Source organism: Bubalus kerabau, chromosome 3, assembly GCF_029407905.1.
Source record: "Bubalus kerabau isolate K-KA32 ecotype Philippines breed swamp buffalo chromosome 3, PCC_UOA_SB_1v2, whole genome shotgun sequence".
Lineage (NCBI taxonomy): Eukaryota > Metazoa > Chordata > Mammalia > Artiodactyla > Bovidae > Bubalus > Bubalus kerabau.
Window position 1 is genome coordinate 72,131,145 of NC_073626.1, and position 21,926 is coordinate 72,153,070.

The 21,926-nt window shown below is 41.2% G+C and overlaps 1 protein-coding gene across 7 annotated transcripts in view; it reads right to left on the reverse strand.

The window, feature by feature from the left end:
- OSBPL6 (oxysterol binding protein like 6) overlaps positions 1-21,926 on the reverse strand; it is a 221,237-nt gene that overhangs the window by 78,600 nt on the left and 120,711 nt on the right. For 6 of the 7 annotated variants that reach the window (XM_055572108.1, XM_055572107.1, XM_055572105.1 and 3 more), the window contains exon 4: positions 12,661-12,916. In XM_055572108.1, coding sequence (XP_055428083.1) covers positions 12,661-12,762 — 102 coding nt within the window. In that variant the 5' untranslated portion in view covers positions 12,763-12,916. Of the gene's footprint in view, positions 1-12,660; positions 12,917-21,926 lie in introns of those variants that run through there. The other variant, XM_055572109.1, reaches the window with a different exon arrangement.

Below are 21,926 nucleotides of genomic sequence, written 5' to 3' on the forward strand. Positions count from 1 at the left end.
TCCATAAATGGCGGCTAACAGCTCGGTTACAAATGATGTAAGAAGAAATTTTTAGGAATCTTGTGCATTCTTATTTCCACATAAAGATGTGTCCAAATACTCCACAGGTGTACGACACCTGGGTGCCCTTTGGAAGCTGAGAAGCCATATCTGACAAGGCCATTATGTTACCTGGTCAATCTAGCAACTGTATTCAGCACCACCTCATGACCGGAGCCCCGGAGCTTACTGAGAAAGCTGACAGAGTGAGTGGAGACAGGTGCCCTTGGACACTTGCCAGTGGGAAAGCAGCAGCAGTGGATAGCGATGCACACTGCATATCTTGTGAATGCCTATAGCAAAAGAGGCTCACGGTCTTGCCTGCTGTCTTCTTAATCATGTTCTTAAAGGGACTATTTTTATTATTTTGGGAATAGCATAAAATACCAAAATCACCAAAGCCAGAAGGCCATGACTGAAGAAGCAGTTAATTCTACTACTTTCTCTATAGTAATGATTATCTTGCTCTCACTGAAAGATGGCAGAATTACATTAATAATAAATCTCCATATAAGCACCACTAAGATGGATGCAAGTAGAAAACTTTAGGCATAGTGGCTGGGAAAATTCCACACAGCACAGCTGGGAAACCCTGAGGGAAGAACCAACAGTCATCACATTCTTGACTCTTGCTGCATAGAAACACAAGCTTGTTAAGAGCCAACAGCTATGGCCCCACAATGAAGTCGTCTGTTGTTGGAAACCCTGCATTGTAAGAAATACAATCAGGGCCCATGGAGCGGTCCATTTATAGCCAAGAGGAGTTCAGCAATCTTGACTATGAAGTGGTAAAAGGCATATGAATAAACAGTTCTTTCATTCCCATGGTTGCCTTTCAGTAACACTAGAACCAGAACTTACCTGTGAGCTTGCTCCCTACCTGTACTCACAAACATGCAGCGAAACTACTGAAAACCCAGCAACTATGATCACGCCTCATTACTGCACTTACAACTGAATGGCAAATAAAAGGGACAAATACGAAGCCCATTTCAAGAGTAAAGGCTCTGGAACATGCAGAGTTAATAAGAGGCAGGAGAACAGTTCTGGATGACTAGAAAAGGACGCTAAGGTCAAGCTAATTTGTACTTTTCTATAAGGCTATTAAAATGACCCAGAACAGACAAAGGTTTTCCATATGATAATCACTCAAGATTTTGCTAACAATACAAGCAAAAAAAATCGTATAAACATTTCTATATGTATATTTAAGGCAGAGTTGGTTTGTTTTGATTACCCTTGTAAACTCAGAGCAGATATATCTATGCTTTGCCTATATGTACTCATAAATATTTGCTGAAAGAATGAACAAATATTTGCTATAATAATATACAGTGTCCAAGTTCCCACTTTCTGGAAAACATGCTTAAATTTCTATGAGATAAATATAGATAGTTAGAGGGCAAAGAGGGGCACAGGTTTTGCTCATAGCATCTCAAAAATGGTTTTAAAAACTTGCTTTAAGTGTCCCATCTGGTATATACTTCATATTCATTTAATTTTAAATCTTATGGAGTTAAGGCTTACAATTTGATAATTAAAATAGATGACATTTATATTGTATTTACTATATTCCATATACTGTTTTAAACATATATATGTTTTACATACATATGCACATTAACCCATAAAACATAACGTTTAAAAATAAACATTTTTGACTATAGAAGCTATACACGTCCACTGCAGAAATTTGAGTGGAGGGGAAAAAAAGAAACCACCCACAACCAGCAATAAACTCTTCCAATATCCTGGTATATTTGCTTTAAGCTGTTTAAATGAACATATACTCCTGATTCTTAAAAAAAAAATTGGAAATACACTATATTTTCAATGTAATACCTGGGTCTTTTTCATTTAACAATATATAATTTTCTCAGAGCTTTAAACATGTTAAAAACATTTTTAACAGCTGTGCAATTTTCCACTGTATGGCTATGAGTCAGGTTATTAAATGAATTCCTTGTTGAATATTAGATTACTTCTAATTTTTTAATACCATAAACATACTTTGAGAAACATCTCTGCACAGAAATCTTTACATGTATCTTTGGTGGTTTCCTGAGAATGCATTTCTTAGAAGCTGAGCTACCAGGTCCTATGGTTTGATTTTTTAAAAGACTTTAGATACATACTGCAAAATTTCCCTCCAGAAAAGCAGAATTAATTAACATGCCCAGCAGTAGTACATGACAGCATCCATTTCCCTGAAACCTCATCAACCTGGCTATTCCCATTACTACAAAATCTGCTCTTTAACTAGGATTTGAGGTCAAGAAGCCTGACACAACATGCATGGGGCTTTCCTTTACTTTTGTGAAGCTATTTTAATTATAATTGTTAGGTAGTTAGAATAGAAAACCGGAGTCCAGAATGGCAGTGGCTAAAAGACAAGGATGGGAAAAGCCCACGAAAATAGAACAGAGGAAGGCCCAAGGACTGGAGTGAGGACCTCAGGCAGAACAAACAGCTCTCCTGGCTAGCCCAATTTACATAGGGCAGGCCCAGGGGGGGAGGAGAAAAAGCGTATAAAAAGAGGAGCCAAAGGGCCGGGGCTGTCTCTCTCTCAGGCGCATGCTCTCGCTCTCTTCTCCCTCTCTCTCTCTCTTCTCTTCACGTCTTTTGGGTCGGCATGTCCTCACACCTCGAGGATGTATTTTCCTTTATTTTCTAAATAAAACTGAGCTGTAACACAGAGCTGTAACACTGATCTGTCCGAGAGCTGTGTGACACACCAAGAGCTTTAACGTCCGTCACTTCAAATTTTTGTTGTGACGAGACAGAACCGAGGAAATTACACACTCCCCTGACATAACCTAGGAGAATTACTAAGACAGAAGGATGGTAATTTTTTCTATGTGTCCAAGTTGAAAGTCAAATAGAGCAGTTTTGTTCATGTATGGTCCTTTGGGATGATGTTTTTATAGTCCTAGTGAAATACCTGAAATGTGTTCTGTAGGAGTGATTGTGTCCCAGCCTCGGTGAACAACCACCTCCCGAGGAAGCTTCTGCAAACAACAGATTCCCAGACCTCGTCAATGACCTACGAATGAGACTCTCCGGGGTTCATAACTGATTATATTGTGCTTCTCTCAATTTAGTGTTATGCCTAAGAACCCAGCAGGCAGTATTCATCTTGGCTCTGATGGATGGACAGACTTGCTTCTATAAACAGGCTAACCCAAACCAGCCAGAAGGTTAGAAAATAATTCCGTAAGTGAGAAACGAAGGCAGGCGGAGAGAACCAAAGTGCTTTGGCAAACACACCAGGGCAAGCAGCAAACAGATTCTTTCTGAGATAACATTGAGTTCTCAATCACTCGTGGGTAATGAGTATCTATGTGCCAGGTGGCAAATTTCCTTCCAGTGGTCTCAGTTTCAGCACATTTGACACGGACTGAACACATGCCGTAAACATCAAGCAGCACTGACAGCAATCTCCAAATGGTGGGGACAGCAAGAAATTTGTGGGGCTGCTCATTTCGTTTCATAGAAAAGGCTAACTGTAGTTTTCGGTAAACAAATAAATGATCGGAACTTCTCACTCCAAAAGCAATACATGTAGTGTAAGTCCAGAAAAGTTAACATTCAGGAAAGCACAAACTACAAAAATTCACCTTTAATACCAGGACTTCACAATCATTATTAATATTTTCATCTGTGTACTTTCTGGTCTACTGTTTCCCAGGCCAATGAGGATGTGAAAAATTACTGCTATTGTTGAGGGAAAAAATGAGGAGGTGATATATAACTCAAGGGTAACTGACAAATGCCGTGTTACAAAGTTCACTTAGACAAGTACAGAAGGCCCTTTCCCCAGACATTCCTGCTCATCCAGCCCTATTATGGAGCATACAAGTGGAGTGGTCAAGAACAGGAACTCCAGAATCAGGCTTCCAGGGAGCAAATCCTGACTTAGCTGCTCATTAGTGTGGCCAGAATATTTCACCACTTTATACCAAAGTTTAGTTCTCTGAAATAATGATATTTCAGCCTTCCATAGTGAGAACTCATGAGAAAGCAGCTGTTGCTGGTATTGTTCTATTATTCATGAACTGTGCCTCATGTTTAGACTTCTCAAAACACCCGATTTTAAAAATGCACCTAAATCACAAAAATTGGTCATAACGTGACTTTTTGCAAGAAGATACTATTTTTCCCATCAATATTGGTCCTAAGTCTTAAAAGCTACGTTCCTTGGGATGACTGGAATCACCAAAAGGCTAACTTGGAAGCAAGTCAGGAATTTAAACTAACCTGGCACCCAGGGCTTTATTTATCAGTCTCGCTCTGGTTAAGACACTGCTTCCCTGATAGCTCAGTTGGTAAAGAATCTGCCTGCAATGCAGGAGACCTAGGTTTGATCCCTGGGTCAGGAAGATCCTCCAAAGAAGGGAAAGGCTATCCACTCCAGCATTCTAGCCTGGAGAATTCCATGGACCATACAGTCCATGGGGTCGCAGAGTCAGACACGACTGAGCGACTTTCACTTATCACTTTAGTATTTCTCTCTGAACTGAGAGCTGGGTTCCAGGGTTATCTGGCAAATCCCTGGATCCACTGAATTCTAAAATTTTTCTATTTAGATACTGGCAGATTTCAAATTATTCTCCTCCTCACTGATAAGACTGAAGATAATTTAAACTAGAAGTTAGATATAAATCAAGAATGCTTGAATTTTTCTCTCCAGAACTGAGAATATTTTTGTTTGGGGAACATTATATTTTTCACAATCCAAAGATGGAAATAGGTTTCATATTCAGAAAATAAAGATGCTATATTTCAAAGCAGTAACTTGGTTTAGCAAAGCTATTTGAAAAAGATACTTCAGGGATTCAACTGGAAGAAAAATATTCCAAGTCAGTTTGTGTATATGCTGGGGGATATTTTTATCAATCTGTTTGTCCAAGAATAAAACTTGTTATGAAAACCCTGTACACAAAGTATAGTTGTTAATGAAGAACATTTTTACTTTCTGGTTTTCTAGACATCTTCTTCACTAGTAATGAAAGTTGCAAATAGAGCAGACGCTGCTGATATCTGAACTGCATGGTTATGTGGTGGTAAACCAGATCATGGTTACCTGAGTCCCTCTGAATCACTGCCGGGGCAGCCTCCCATGCTACCAGAGGACATTAACTGCATGGGTCATGGTTTGTTAACTGTTATAGATAATGTATAGGAAACTTTTTTTCTTGCTATTAATACTTTATTCTTTTCTTTTCTGGCTGTGCCACATGGCATGTGGGATCTTAGTTCCCCAACCAGGGATTGAACCCATGCTCCTGCAATGGAAATGCAGCATCTTTACCAATGGACCACCAGGGAAGTCCCAGGAAACATTTTTAGATATCCATGTAATTGAAATCTTCTATTAGTTGTAATCAATGACCATAATATCGAATATATATTTTATTAAACACTGGCAAGAAGATTAATTATCAGCCTCTTATAACTTATTAGGAATATCATTTTTTTCCTTAAAAAGTTCTTTATTTTATGATCTCTAAGCTTCTGTAAGCTTTAAATCATTATAAGGATAGCTGTTTTTTTTTCTTTGATTTTTCATTAAACAAACAGATTGACTCATATGTGCCTTTCACATCTAACTCGGTAGAGCTATAACAATTCACTCTAGTAATAGACACTGTCACCTGGTAATTGGGCTTTCTTGGTGGCTCAGATGGCAAAGAATCTGCCTGCGATGTGGGATACCCGGGTTCTGTCCTTGGGTTGGGAAGATCCCCTAGAGAAGGGAATGGCTACCCACTCCAGCATTCTTGCCTGGAAAATCCCATGGAGAGAGGAGCCTGACAGACTACAGTCCATGGGATTGCAAAAATTTGGACACGACTGAGCAACTAACACTATCTGATAATTATTCATTCCAAATTCCAAGTTCCTGGAGCAACAGTATCTGATCTTCTGAAATGGCTTGATAACAACACAAGTAAAAATAAGCATTGGCTCCAGAGGCTTCACTTTAAAAAATGTAGATCTGGGTTTCCCTGGTTGGCTCAGTGGTAAAGAATCTGCTTGCCAATGCAGGGGACATTCGGTCCCTGATCTGGGAGGACCCCACATGCCTCAGAGCAACTAAGCCCATGTGCCACAACTACTGAGCCTTGCTCTAGAGCCTGGGAGCCATAAGTACTGAGCCCATGCACCACAACTACTGAAGTTCGTGGCCTTTAGTGCCTGTGCTCCATAACAAGAGAAGCCATCGCAATGAGAAGCCTGCACATCCCAACTACAGAGCGGCCTCCGCTCACCCCAACTAGAGAAAAGCCTCCACAGCAATGAAGACCCAGAACATCCAAAAATAAATAAATAAAATTATTTTTTAAAATGGTCCACATTAAAAAAAAAAACTTTTTTTTAATGTAGATCCTTGGCCTGATCCCAAACTACTCAAACTGTCTCAACAGGGTGGTCTCAGTTTTGTATACTGCAAAAAATTCTCTAAAAAATGTAATCATAAGGGTAATTATCAAAACAAACAAACAGAACCCAATCAGCTTGCTATAAGCCAATTACATAGTATTACTGAAAAATAAGTACGATGAGAGACTGGGAAACAACAACTCTTATTTTAGAGTTATCTCCCACCCCACCAATAGTTTTAACATCTATGCAGAATGCTCCCATTGCTTTGCTTTTGTTTGATATCTCTGCCTACATAAGCCCCAAGTCATTTATTCTACTGTACGGTTGCCATTAGCAGCAAGCAGGAGGGTCTGTGCTCTCCTGGTATCTTCTGCCACTTCTGGACCATCCCTCCTCTACTTTCAAAGCCCACTGTTTTTGGGAGACTCAGCTCCTGACTGTACTACTTTCTCTCCTTGCTGTCATCTCCTAATTGCATGACCATTCCTTCACAGCTACCAAGGCCTCTGGAGCCTGGTTCACAATCTTCCTATCCATGCCAATATCTCATTCACTTGCTTATTCAAATATATTCTGAGCCAAACTATATGCCAGGACTGTAGAAGGTGCTGCTGCTGCTGCTAAGTCGCTTCAGTTGTGTCCGACTCTATGCAACCCCAGAGATGGCAGCCCACCAGGCTCTCCCATCCCTGGGATTCTCCAGGCAAGAATACTGGAATAGGTTGCCACTTCCTTCTCCAATGCATGAAAGTGAAAAGTGAAAGAGAAGTTGCTCAGTCGAGTCCAACTCTTAGCAACCTTGTGGACTGCAGCCTACCAGGCTCCTCCGTCCATGGGATTTTCCAGGCAAGAGTACTGGAGTGGGGTGCTAATGGTACTAGGGAGACATTATTAGACAAAATAAAACTTCTGTTTCCAGGGTGCCTGCACTGCAGTGATAAGGAGCAGAGGAAGGGATACAAATGTAAACAGGTGAATATGTAACATGTCAGATAGTGGTTAATGCTCTGAAGACAAAAGCAGGTAAGTGCACAGTGAGTGATGAGGATACACAGGGGAGGGTGGGGGAAGGCTGCCCAAAGAGGCTACATTTGGAGAATGAGTCAAGAGTGTGAGCATATCTGGGGATACTCGGAGGAAAAGCAAGCTGGTCAGAGGGGGCCCAGAATGCAAAGTCCCTGAGGTTGGAAGCATGCTTGGCACATCTAAGGAAGATGCTGGGGAGCACTACATGGAATGTGGCAGGAGATGAGACCAGAAAGGTATATGTAGATCCAGGTTATGAATGACCTTGTAGACAATGGTCAGCAGCTCAAATATTTGGAGAGCAATGGGAAACCATTGGAGGCCTGGGCACAGGTGAGAGGCTTGATCTGACTTAGCTTTAAAGGGATCACTTTGACTACTTTGTGAAAAATGACCTGAAGGTTAGTCAAAGGTAGAAGTAGGGAGACCAGTTAGAAGGATATGGCCATAGTCTGGGTGAGGAATGATGGTGGCTTAGACCAGGGCAGAGGGGGCGGAGGAGGGAAGTAGTGGTCAGATTCAGGACATTCTGAAGGCAGAACCAATGGGATTCATTGAGGGTCTGGACGCGTGGTGTGAAGAAAAGAGAGGAGTCGAGGATGGCTCCTGCAAGATTTTTGGCCTTACCAGTGGAAGGACAGAGTTGCTGTTTACTGAGATAAGGGGGACTGGGAAGGAGTAGATTTGAGAGAGAAATTAAGAGCTCAGTTTTGGACATGTTAAGTTTGAGATGCCTTCTGAGTATTCAAGTGGAACTCTCCCTTGGTCACTTAAATATTATTGTTGTCAACTAATTGACATCCCGAATCAGGGTTCGTGAATTCAAATGCTTTCAGGGGCCAGGCAGGAAACACAAAATATTGCAATACAATAAGGAGAGGAAGAGACTGTGGCTGATGAGAGAGCAAATGCCTCATCTAAAGGGGAAGCCAACCCTGAGCCCAGTCCAGTGCTGCCATTTGGGATCTGGGCCCCGTGTTCCTTTACCTTCCCATTTCGAAATAGAAAGAAGAATCTGGACTTTCCACAACCAAACATTAGGGAAGTAAAAAAGCTCCACAATCTATCACATCGAAGAAGTGCTCAGTTAAATCAAGTTCTGGCTGCAGGATTTATTGGTGTCTTTATTAACTGCAAAAAATGACTGGGTTTAGCATTTCTCTAATCTACCTGACAGCAGAACCCTCTTTTCATGCAACTTTTCAAGGGACAAGCATTCCTTGGACCATACTTTGGGAAATGCTGGTTATGCAAAAGTCCTAGACATCTAATCAACCTATTTCCTCTCCTAAAAATTTAGGGAGTGTATTTCTTGCATTTTCAGAATCATAGTTGAACATACAAACACACATATACACAGATACAGCCAATTCTGTTAGCTGTTCTAACATCTGATATCAGTCTTGAACAAAGTGTAAATGGAGCAATTGCTAAAGTCTTCCAAATTGTTAAATACTAAGTGGGACCCTGACCTTTTCATTGGTGAAGAAACATTAGTGAAACCACAGGGGCACCAAATCACTTCATTTCCCATCTCCTCTCCCTCCTTCACTGGTTGGGCTACATAATTCAGTGACAGGAAGGGCAGCCAATTACTACTATGCAGTTGGCAGATGTTCTTTGTTTATACTCATCTATGAGGATAAATAAATCTGGATTGGAAAATCTGTAATAAAAAGACAAGACTAATATTGCTGCAGATCTTTAAAAATATCCTCTAGGATACATTAAAATACTTGAGGTGCAAGGCTTGTCTCTGAAGAATCAGACTGTGAAGTCTGTTTAAAAGAGCTCGCAATATACTTGAGGAGATCAGTACATAAAAAGATAACAAGGAAGTGTCAAATGTTGTCAAAAAGTTCTATAAAGCTCAGAGAAAGGAAAGGTCAGCATGGGTTAGTGGCCAGTGAGAGTGTCACTTGATTAGTCCTTGAAGCACAGGAGGTATTGAGTTGAGAGGAGGGTGGTGGGAATCCATGCAGGAAAGTCAGGAGCAGGGATGGAGATAAGGAAGTTTTGGGAGCCATGAGCAGACAAGACTGTACAGGTTGGGAGAGAAATAGGACACTGTGGCTGGATCCAATCATGGTGGTCTCTTGATACTAAGTAAGGAAATCTGGCTTTAATCATGCAGGGAACTGAAAGTCTTTGAAATAATTTGAGCATGAATCTTCCAGATTCAGGAAATTTGAGCTCAGGAGGCCACAAGGAATCAGTGAAGCATGAGTACTCTGCAGGACCCCAGGGTGAGGTGATGAGAATCTAGGCTAGGAAATGAGCAGTGAGACTAGAAAGAAAGAATGATATTATGAAGGAGGAAATAATCAGTGGGACTTGTTAACCTACTGAATGTGGGAGAAACAAAGAAGAAAGAAATGACTTTGGCCTTGGGTCTACACGAGAATGATTATCCTGATAGTAAACTGGTTTATACACACAGATTTAGGGTGTGTATAAATGACACAATTAAGTAGAAATGCCCAATCAAGTAATTCACGACCTAGAACTAGAACTTGGGAAGGGCAGGCAAATAATGTACAGGAAGTCACCACTGTATGGCATGTACCATGTGCTAGAGCCTTTGAGTATATGATCAGTTTAGGAGAGAAACAGGGATGGACTTTGCAATTTGGCACCATCTACATAGATGTCAAAGAATTGATGCTTTTGAACTGTGGTGTTGGAGAAGACTCTTGAGAGTCCCTTGGACTGCAAGGAGATCCAACTAGTCCATTCTAAAGGAGATCAGTCCTGGGTGTTCACTGGAAGGACTGATGCTGAAGCTGAAACTCCAATACTTTGGCCACCTCATGAGAAGAGTTGACTCATTGGAAAAGACCCTGATGCTGGGAGGGATTGGGGGCAGGAGGAGAAGGGGACGACAGAGGATGAGATGGCTGGATGGCATCACTGACTTGATGCACATGAGTTTGGTAAACTCCGGGAGTTGGTGATGGACAGGGAGGCCTGGCATGCTGCAATTCATGGGGTCGCAAAGAGTCGGACACGACTGAGCAACTGAACTGAACTGAACATAGATGTCAGTCAAATCAGGAATGGTAACATTCAATGAAGACCAATTCATCATTTTCTCAATGTCCTTCACCATGAAAACAGCCATCACACACAAAAAAATAGATGCGTTAAAAACTACTACATCATAGTCTGTCACAGGATCACTCACATTTTCTGATTTCCTTAGACTAATACAAGATTTTAATAAGTGATGAGACATGGAGGGAAAAGAACTGGAATGGTTCTTTATTCCCCTCTCCCTTGGGGCAGATGAACAGATACACAACAGGAGGGAGGAAGGAACTAGAGGAGAAAGTACTTGGGAGAGTTTCCCCCTGCTGAGATAAACAGGAATGAAAGTAAACTCTTTCCTTGAAGAAGAATAACCATTTGAATGTTTCTTATTTTTCTAGAATGCATTATCAGTTTGCAGACATGCTATTTTATTGCCATCATAAAACCTTCCATCCACAAACCAGCCAGGAGTCACACATTCCACCTCCAAACCTCCTCTGGTGGATCAGAGTCTCAGTTCCTCCCTGTTTTTTTGCATGCTCACCCCAGAGCTCAGGTAAAATAGGCAGTTCAACTAAGCCTGACAGATGTTTCTGCAACAGTCAGCAGTCTCTTCCATTTGCCATAGTTCTCCAGGGTGAGCAGGGTCGATCCCTTCCTTCCCTCAGCAGCCAGGAGGCCATACTGCTTAAAATGCCTCTCAATTTAAATGCTCAGGGTAAGGGGAAAATGGAGAAGCCATGACAAGAGAGGCCAGAGGCAGGTGAAGGGTAGCATGAAATTGCAAACTTAGGAAGCATCTCCGTGTGCAGTAGTAATTTAATTTAAATGTTTTCATTCATAGTACTCTTACTTTTTTTAAACTCTAAAGATGTAATGCAATAAACATTATAACTTTGTGTAATCACAGATTCAGCTAGTGACATAACTGCTTCTAATGAACAGAACATAGATGTCCTCTTTGAATTCCCCTGCAATTTCTTGCTAGAAATAGGAAAGGGAGTTCGGAGTGGGAATCTGTAGACTGAGGGCTCTCTAAGGAACACCTCCAGAAGTGCATTCCCACCATCTAGAAGAAGGAATTCTCATGTGGAACTGGCATCTCAAGGCCCAAGGCTGTACTACGGAATATCAGATAACTGAGGTGTGCACTTCTAGCAAACTAGAAAAATAGCAAACTAAGCAAAATACTCTGAACATATAAAATAGGAGAGAAAAAACTGCACAATAATGTTCTCTAATTGGATGTCCCCCAAAAGGAAAGCTTTTAGAAAAAGTTAACATCTGCTTATTGTGAAAGTCTATCACAAGATAACATTATAATGGCAAATAATATTCAGTTAAGTGCTGGGCAAAAAAATTCACCTGTCTTGACAAAGAAGCGTCTTCATATGACTAACCTCCATACAACCTTGCCTGTATAACAGCCACTAAAGTAGTAATAAAGTGAAAACGGCTCAGTAGTGTCTGATTCTTTGCAACCCCATGGACTATGAATTCTCCAGGTCAGAATACTAGAGTGGGTAGCCGTTCCCTTCTCCAGGGGATCTTCCCAACCTAGGTATCGAATCCAGGTCCCCTGCATTGCAGGTGGATTCTTTACCAGCTGAGCCACCAGGGAAGCCCAAAGTAGTAATAAAGTATCCTGTAAACAAAAATAATTTACAGAATGAGCTACATGGAATAATTAAGCAATAATAATTTAATTTCTCTATTGACTTCAATTTCTTGATTCTACAATTATATTTGTAACCTCATTCCTGAATCTGTTACCAGATTCCATGAAACTCCAAACAGAACTTCGTGCACAGCCGACCAATGAGAGACTTGTCGGAAGATGCCAAGTCCCTTTCGACCTCAAGTGAAGAAGAAATAACAGAACGTTCATGTTCCAGAAGCCACCTTCTGCCTCCAGGTACAGACATGGGGAGAACACTGAGGGCTTCACTTAGCCACTCTTCCTGTGGCTTGTACTCTGAAAAAGGATTCTCAGTTATAGAAAAGCAACAGCAAGATCTTCAAGACATCATCAGGCAGATCTACAGAACACAGTGAGTTTTCCTGGGGAATAAAAATCTTCACAACAAAAGTTTCAGAGTTAATTAACAATCCCATCATATCCTGATGTTAATACAGTTGCTCCAAAATAACAAAACATACTTTATACTCTTCTCTTACCTGCCTACTGTCCCTCTGGGAGGACGTCGAAGAGGAGGCACTTCTATGGGTGGGGGTGGATGTTTTGTGAGCAGGGGATATGCCCTTCTCGTCTGAACTCATAGCTGCAGTTACAGGCTAGTTGAACGCACTGAAGACCATGCCAATTGTGTTTCAAATTCGCAAAGAAGCAGGTGATTTTTTTCAGCTTTAGTCCATTTCATGAATCAGGTTTGATTAGAAAAGAGGAGACAAATATTGAGGGTGTCCCAAATACCTAAAAATAAAATGAACAAACAAAAAAAACCTCATGTAAATGATTTTAAAAAACATTACACTAAAATCATTTTATTTAGGAAACAAATATGAGAGGAAGAACTCTGACATATTACTAAATATTATTTCTTCTAGATTTTAAGGTAGAGGATAAAAGTGTTAATATGTAACAAACATCTGTCAACATGGAAAACAGGAAGAGACCATATGTTAAAGTGATATTCTTCCACTGTATTCTCATTGTTTTAAAGCAAATTACAATGTTATGTTCTGGACCTTCATGCCAAAGTACATCAGTTGCTTCCCCTGAAATGCAATTTCCCCTGCTTAAGGGATTATAATGGGAGCGCCGTCCATATCTGTTGCCACTTTAGTTCAGTCATTTCATACATGTGACAGTTAAATCCAACACAAAGAAGTCTGTGACAAAAGTGAAAAGAGTTGATGCATTTCGTGCATCATATGATCCAGTGTTTGGGAAGGATCAAGGGATACACCAGTCCATCCTAAAGGAAATCAGTCCTGAATGTTCACTGGAAGGACTGATGTTGAAGCTGAAACTCCAAAACCTTGACCACCTGATGCAAAGAGCTGACTCATTTGAAAAGACCCTGATGCTGGGAAAGATTGAAGGCAGGAGGAGAAGGGGACGACAGAGGATGAGACAGTTGGATGGCATCACTGACTCAATGGACATGAGTCTGAGTGAACTCCGGGAGTTGGTGATGGACAGGGAGGCCTGGCGTGCTGCGATTCATGGGGTGGCAAAGAGTCGGACACGACTGAGCAACTGCACTGGACTGAACGTAAGGGATACATGTATGCACAGTTATTTGTACTTCAAGACCATAGCACACCTACGCGTGATTCTCAACACCAACAGGCTCACAAGCATCTGCAGGCTGACAGGCATGTACTGGGACTGGGGAAATGATGGAGTTGCTCCAGTTACCCACAGCCAAGAACCACGTCATTTTTCATTTGTATTCATATAAGGAAAAGTCTGCACTGTAACTACTATGGCTAAACACTTGTCCCTGTTGTTCAACTGGCAACACGGGTTGCTGGGAAAAAAAGTTTTAAAGGTAAGCATGATAGTGTAAGATGAAAAGCTCATACAACAATCTGTGTCCCAAAAGACTGACAACTAAAGTGAACTTTGTCCTGGTCTAAGAAAGTGGAAGGCCAAGTTCCAGCCCCGATCTAAAAACCTTGAAGGAAGCATAGACCCTTGGGTAAGTACTTTAGCACAAATCAGAAACAAAGAAAAAAAACCTGCTAATGATGAAGAGATATCAATCTTTAGGCCAAATAAAAGTGAGACCTGAACTTTTCAGTCCAGGGGCAGAGATGGTCAATGCGAAAAATCAAAAAAGGATGAAAATACATGGGGTATTAGGAGGACACATGGCAAGGGGAACTCACTGGGTCAGGAGGTCAGAGGCATCCCTTTGCAGGGGGGTTTGACCTGAGATCTGAAAGATGACAAGGAGTTAGCCAGGTGTCTGGGTTTCCAACTGGGTGTGATCTAGGAATTCATGCTGGTCAAATACAATCAGAACACATGGAGACAGTGACATGAGGGTCAAAGGAGAGCAGAGTTCAATTCCTGTAGGGCATATTCAGCACTCAGATTTTTATCCTAAGTCTGCTACTGCTACCGCTAAGTCGCTTCAGTCGTGTCCGACTCTGTGTGACCTCATAGACGGCAGCCCACCAGCCTCCCCTGTCCCTGGGATTCTCCAGGCAAGAACACTGGAGTGGGTTGCCATTTCCTTCTCCAATGCATGAAAGTCAAAAGTGAAAGTGAAGTCGCTCAGTCATGTCTGACTCTTAGTGACCCCATGGACTGCAGCCTACCAGGCTCCTCCATCCATGGGATTTTCCAGGCAAGAGTACTGGAGTGGGGTGCCATTGCCTTCTCCGTATCCTAAGTCTAAGAGACCATAAAGAGGTGAGGTATAACCAGATTTGTATGCTAAAAAGATCACTTTGGCAGCCATGAGCAGAACCAGAATGGGGAAGTAAAGAAGATAAGGGAAGCCCAATTGGAAAATTTGTATGCAGGTCAGGAAGCAACAGTTAGAACTGGACATGGAACAACAGACTGGTTCCAAATAGGAAAAGGAGTACGTCAAGGCTGTATATTGTCACCCTGCTTATTTAACTTATATGCAGAGTACATCATGAGAAATGCTGGACTGGAAGAAACACAAGCTGGAATCAAGATTGCCGGGAGAAATATCAATAACCTCAGATATGCAGATGACACCACCCTTATGGCAGAAGGTGAAGAGGAACTAAAAAGCCTCTTGATGAAAGTGAAAGTGGAGAGTGAAAAAGTTGGCTTAAAGCTCAACATTCAGAAAATGAAGATCATGGCATCCGGTCCCATCGCTTCATGGGAAATAGATGGGGAAACAGTGGAAACAGTGTCAGACTTTATTTTTCTGGGCTCCAAAATCACTACAGATGGTGACTGCAGCCATGAAATTAAAAGACACTTACTCCTTGGAAGGAAAGTTATGACCAACCTAGATAGCATGTTCAAAAGCAGAGACATTACTTTGCCAACAAAGGTTCGTCTAGTCAAGGCTATGGTTTTTCCAGTGGTCATATATGGATGTGAGAGTTGGACTGTGAAGAAGGCTGAGCGCCGAAGAATTGATGCTTTTGAACTGTGGTGTTGGAGAAGACTCTTGAGAGTCCCTTGGACTGCAAGGAGATCCAACCAGTCCATTCTGAAGGAGATCAGCCCTGGGATTTCTTTGGAAGGAATGATGCTAAAACTGAAACTCCAGTACTTTGGCTACCTCATGCGAAGAGTTGACTCATTGGAGAAGACTGTGATGTTAGGAGGGATTGGGGGCAAGAGGAGAAGGGGACGACAGAGGATGAGATGGCTGGATGGCATCACTGACTCGATGGACGCGAGTCTGGGTGAGCTCCGAGAGTTGGTGATGGACAGGGAGGCCTGGCTTGCTGCGATTCATGGGGTTGCAAAGAGTCGGACACGACTGAGCTACTGATCTGATCTGATCTGAATTGGAAAATAAAAGATGATGAACAAGAGAGGTGGCAGGACTACTCTGCACCTGGTCCTGGCAGCTGTGTCTTGATAAGGGGCAGGAAGGGCTTCCCTGGGACCTCAAACAGTAAAGGATCTACCTGCAGCATGGGACACCTGGGTTCAGACCCTGGGTTGGGAAGATCCCCTGAAGGAGAAAATGGCAAGCCACTCCAGTATTCTTGCCTGGAGAATTCCATGGACAAAGGAGCCTGGCAGGCTATAATTCATGGGGTCGCAAAAGAGTCAGACACTACTGAGCGACTAACACACACACACACAAGGAGGAGGAAACAGCAGGTCTCAGGATGATTCCCAGGTCTCTGGTATTCCAAGCGAGAACTGGCCAAAGGCAATCAGGATTGACAGCAGGTTATGAGTATAGTTTCAGATGCATTAGCAGAGAGGCCCAACAGAGGCATTCAAATGGAGGCAAACACATGTGTCTGGAGTTCAGAGAAATTCAGGCTGGAGAAGAATGTTTAATAGATTATGTTAACAGTACAAATATATCAAGCAACTTACATATAGATCATGTAAACTCTGCAAGCACAAATAAATTAAATTTCATAAAGCCTATCATTATATGGTTAAAACCTGCAACATTATGTTAACTGATTATGTGATCTCAAATGTAATCAGGATTTTAATGGTCAGCTGGCTATAGAGAATATTTGAAAGAACAATCCCAATAAGTAAAAGGCAAGTGACTATACACTCGGAAAATCGGACTTGACTTGTGGTCCTTTCACAAGATTTCAACGCCATTCTCACCACAGGAAAAACAAAATCTACTTATCCTCCAAATTGGAAGACTTTCTCTTGAAACAAAACTAGTGTTTGGACTAATAGACATGTAAAGAGCTGTAGCGCTTGCTCTTTGGCTTGAGATCACGTTTTGTTTAGTACTGGCAAGAGGCAGTAGTAAGTCAACACTTACAAGACGATCAGCTAATCCTTCTCTTTTATGAGGTAGTCTAATAAATGTTCTCAAGCCAAGCTCTGGTGCCAGCAAACAGAAAGCAAGAACACTGCTCAAATTCTTGATATGAAGTACTTTGCTCACTGGCCCAAGAAGCTTTACAAGTAGGTGCTGATACCCGAGCAAAAAGTATGGAGGCTCTGTGATGTGCTCAAGTGCCCCAAGGGATGCTGCTGAGACAACCTAACTCGTTAAACTCTTATCCATTTGGAAGTAAATTTAACCCAACCTACATCAAGGGCCAACATTTCCTCTGATGTACTTTCCTTTTTCCCCTAATAGCATCCAACTGCACTTTCCTCATAAACATCAATGCTAATACTTTGGTTTTTGTTTTAATTTAAGATGATATTTTCAGAGTAACTTGTCTTTGAAGAAAGGGCAGCATTTTTGGTTGAATTATAATTATGAATATATCAAATAATGTCAAGAATGAGGAAAAAGTGAGTAAGAGAATTTAATTCATTCCATGAATTGTTTTTGAGGTTACTGTTGTTTCTGGGCTTCCCTAATGGTTCAGCCAGTAAAGAATCTGCCTGCAATGCAGGAAACACAGGAAATGCCTGGTTGGATCCCTGGGTCGGGGAGATCCCCTGGAGGAGGAAAATGGCAACCCACTCCAGTACTCTTGCCTGAAAAATCCCATGGACAGAGGAGTCTGGTGGACAACAGTTCAAAGAGTCACAAAGAGTCAGACACAACTGACCTACTAAGCATGCATGCACTGCTGTTTCTATTCTTTTTAAAAATCTTCTTTAAAAAAAAGTTTCAAGTACCTAATATAAGGTTGAATGAGATGACCTTTAATGATCATTCCAATTTGATTATAAATCAAGTGTCTCATCAATGCTCTATTTCAAAACGCACTGACAAAAGTAAGTGTAAACTCTTTGGTAGGTTGCATCTATTTATTCTTTATTCCTAGAATGTAAGAAATGTTGTGACATTAATACTTATTTCATCTCTGTCAAAGCACATATTTAGAAATCACCTAGACAAAATTCTAGCCCTATTTTAGATCACAGATTTTAAAGTCAACACCAACCTAATTCCTATACTCAATGAGAAAAGTATTGTGTCTGAAAATAACAGCAATACAAGAACCTAACATCTAATTTTCCTGTCTTATTCCCCCCTCACTTATCAGTGGGATCACTACAATTGTTTCTAAGTGCTATAACACTTGCATTTACAGTGAGTGACATAAAAATCAGATTTATGACCTATAGATCTAATTAAAGCAAAAGGTGGCAGGGAAGACTTTTAGAACTTGCTGTTTACAGGTATAATACATCATGCATGTTCAGAAAAACATGTGAAACTGGGGACAACTTACCCCAGGCTAAGTTGTGATGCAGTAACAGAGAACTCCAAAATCTCGAGAGCTTACATGAAAGGTTTATTTCTCACCCATTTACATGTCCATTAGAGGTTGGCTACTCTATATTCTCTTCATCCCAGGCCTAACAACCCCATATGAAGGAGGAAAAGAGCCATGGCAAAAACCATTAGACCAAAAGTTCTTAGAGCTTTTGCTTGTAGGCAGGACATTCTACTTAAACTCACAATTTTTTTGGCTAAAGCAAGTCATATGGACAAACTGAAGTCTATGAGGCATGGAAGTATAATTCTCTCAGTGATTACTTGGGCACAGTAATATGATGTATTGTATTTACCATAGGGCTTCCCTGATAGCTCAGTGGTAAAGAACTTGCTTGCCTATGCAGGAGATGTGGGTTCAATCCCTGGATCAGCAAGATCCCCTGGAGAAGAAAATGACAACCCACTCCAGTATTCTTGCCAGGAAAACGCCATGGACAGAGGAGCCTGGCAGGCTGCAGTCCATGGGGTGCAGAGTCAGATATAACAACTGAGAATGAATGCATAAGGCCACCACACAGATACAACATAATACATTCCGCCATCCTTCTAGTGGGACATTTAGACTGTATTCAGTCTATTCTGAAACAATGAGATTTATTATAGAAGAGTTCATGATAAGTATATATTTCCACCTTTGATTATTATAAAATTACCCTCTTTGTTTTACTTTATTTGATACTATTTGCTTTTTTTTTTCTGTTTGTAATTAATGAGATTTGTCCATGCTTTTAAACTTTCTACACTTTTGTATTATGTGCTCCTGTTAGTAATAATCATGTTGGGTTGTTTAAAAAAAAATGAATTTCAGCTTTCCCCATTTCTATTTACTGTTTCACTAATAGTTCACCTTACCCCTGCGATACCATTTTACGCTATATTTTTTGGTTTGTCTTTGTTTCCTTTAATGCTTGACGACTTTTTCTATATAATCTGCCTTTCTTCATACTACTGACTTGTCCATGGTTTTATATTTGTCCTTAATTTGGAAGATACAATTCTCCCTTTAAAATTCTATTTATTCTATTCTATTTAAAATTCTATATAAATAGAAAACTCCTTTAAGTTTCTCTCTCTTTTTTTTGGGCTGAACCGTGCAGCTTGCAGGATCTTAGTTCCTTGACCAGGAATCAAACCTATGCCCCTTTCAGTGGAAGTATGGAATCCTAACCACTGGCCCACGAGGGAATCCCCCCTTCCCCCTTTGTACTGTATACTTAGTCACTCAGTTGTGTCTGACTCCTTGTGACCCCATGGACTGTAGGCTGCCAGCCTCTGTCCATGGAATTTCTCGGGTAAGAATACTGGAGTGGGTAGCCATTCTCTTCTCCAGGGAATCTTCCCAAACCAGGGATTGAACTTGGGTCTCCTGCATTGCAGGTAGGTTCTTTACCGTCCAAGCCACCAAGGAAGCCTCATCCCCCCTTTAAGTCTAAATTATAGTGGAACCTGGGGTCTGTAAGTGACGGAGTCAAGAGTAAAACAGTATCTTTCAAGTCTTCCCTTGCAATATAAGCCTCTCCTCCTGCCGCTACCTTCCCCCCCCAAAATAAAAAAATCCTCCTCTGAGTCCTCATTTCAACTTAGTGATTTAATCTGGAGTGTTGCAGAACTGTACTTAGGATTCTAGAGCAATAGGGAGGAGCTGACAGGACTTTTTCTCTCTGGGGCCAACTGGGAGCTCTAAATGCAAGGACAGACTGAGTAAGGCAGATTTTTCTTCCCTTTGCAAGTTGTCTCCTTCTCCTCAAGACCAGCTGAGGTTCGTCATAATCAGGACCTGGCTAGACTTTCCTCAATGTCAGATCCCCTAGAACCGGGGTCTAGTCCTCAACATTTTGACATTAGACTCTGTTTTATGTTAGTGTTTGGGATAGGGATAGCTTGTCTTTCTGGATTTGCATGACTATTTATAGAGAATTAGGAGGAGCCTCATTAGGTAATTCTAGACATCAGCCACCTGGGGTAGGACATTCTTATCAACTGACATTATCAAGGTAAATATCATTGTACTGCTGGGTGGAATAAATTATTTTCTATCAGGATCATCACCATAGCAACGAATGCCCATTGTCATTATATATCGTACTCATTACAATATCATTATATATTACAGCTTTTTTTTTTCCTTAAAGAGAAAGGGTAGGAAAGCTTTATTTCTAAGGTCATTAATCTACAGATGAGGAAAAGAAAATCGAGAACTGATTTCAAGAGGGCAAGCTGGAGACGTCCAGGAAAGATGGCAGTGTGAGATCTGATAAGGGTTTTCCTAGAAAATGACTAAAAGGATTAAAAAAAAAAAAAAAAAAGACCATTATTACTCATTCTAGGGAATAGTGGCCACCACATGTGATAAAATCTAAGGAATCATTTAACTCAGGACAAAACCAGAATAGATGAAAACCAACATGTGACTGCCCTTCTCAAGACAGTCAAGTGGTGTCACAGGAAGGAAGTCTGGGAAGCTCCACCAGTTTCCTCCAAGCTGGAGAGGAAGGAGGCAAGAGGCCTAGGGGAAAGGCTGGTCACAGATTACGAGCTTTCAGAGACCATGGAGGCACAGCTCTCCCAGCACAGCAAGGCCATAGGTACTTTGCCCTCTGAGGTCTCCCTTAACCTTGCCTTCTGATAAGCATCATGGACATGTCCCAGTGCACCCTCAAAATACAGCTTCCAATCCCCAAGCTGGCCTCTGGTGCAGTCATTTACAAAACTAAAAGGAATGAGTACAGAAACAAACTCTCTACTTGTGACCATACAAGACTCTAATCCCTCCCCACACTCTAAAGGCTCTTTACATAATAAATGAATAAGACAAATCTATGCTCTTCCCTGGTGGTTCAGCGGGGACCACGTGCCTGCAATGCAGGAGGTGCAGGAACCATAGGTTCAATCCCTGGGTTGGGAAGATCTCCTCGAGAAGAAATTGACAACCCACTCCAGTATACTTGCCTGAGAAATCCCATGGACCGAAGATCCTGGTGGGCTACAGTCTGTGGGGTCACAAAAGATCTGGACACAATTTAGCAACTAAACAACAACAATGTTCTGTGTCACCCAGCCCTTCAAGATAAATATAGAGAAAGTAACTATAATTACTCTTGGATTTATCAGTTTAACCATTTTATTTATTTATATTTCACTTTTAAATAAAGAAAACAGGAACCATAAATATAGAAACAAGGCTATAAAAAGTATATAGCCAAAGGACAGAAGACACTAAATTATGAGATAATTGTTGCAATCTATAATAAACAACTAAAATAGTAAGTCAAAGTTACACTATTCTACAATCATCTTGACTTAAAAGGTACGCCATCCATTTAATATCCATTTCCAAATATTATGAACTCCTAACAAATATTGGAACACCTGCTTTTATGTTTGTGTTCTTCTGTACATACACACACACGCACATACACACTCCAAGTATCCTCCAAGTACTCCCAGTATCAAGCTTAATGGTAAAAGATGATTACCGTTTCCATTGATGTCAGCAACAAAATAATGATGCTGGCTGTTGTCCTATTGACACTGTGTTCTCAGAGTACTAACTTATGAAAAACAAAACTGTCCAAGTGA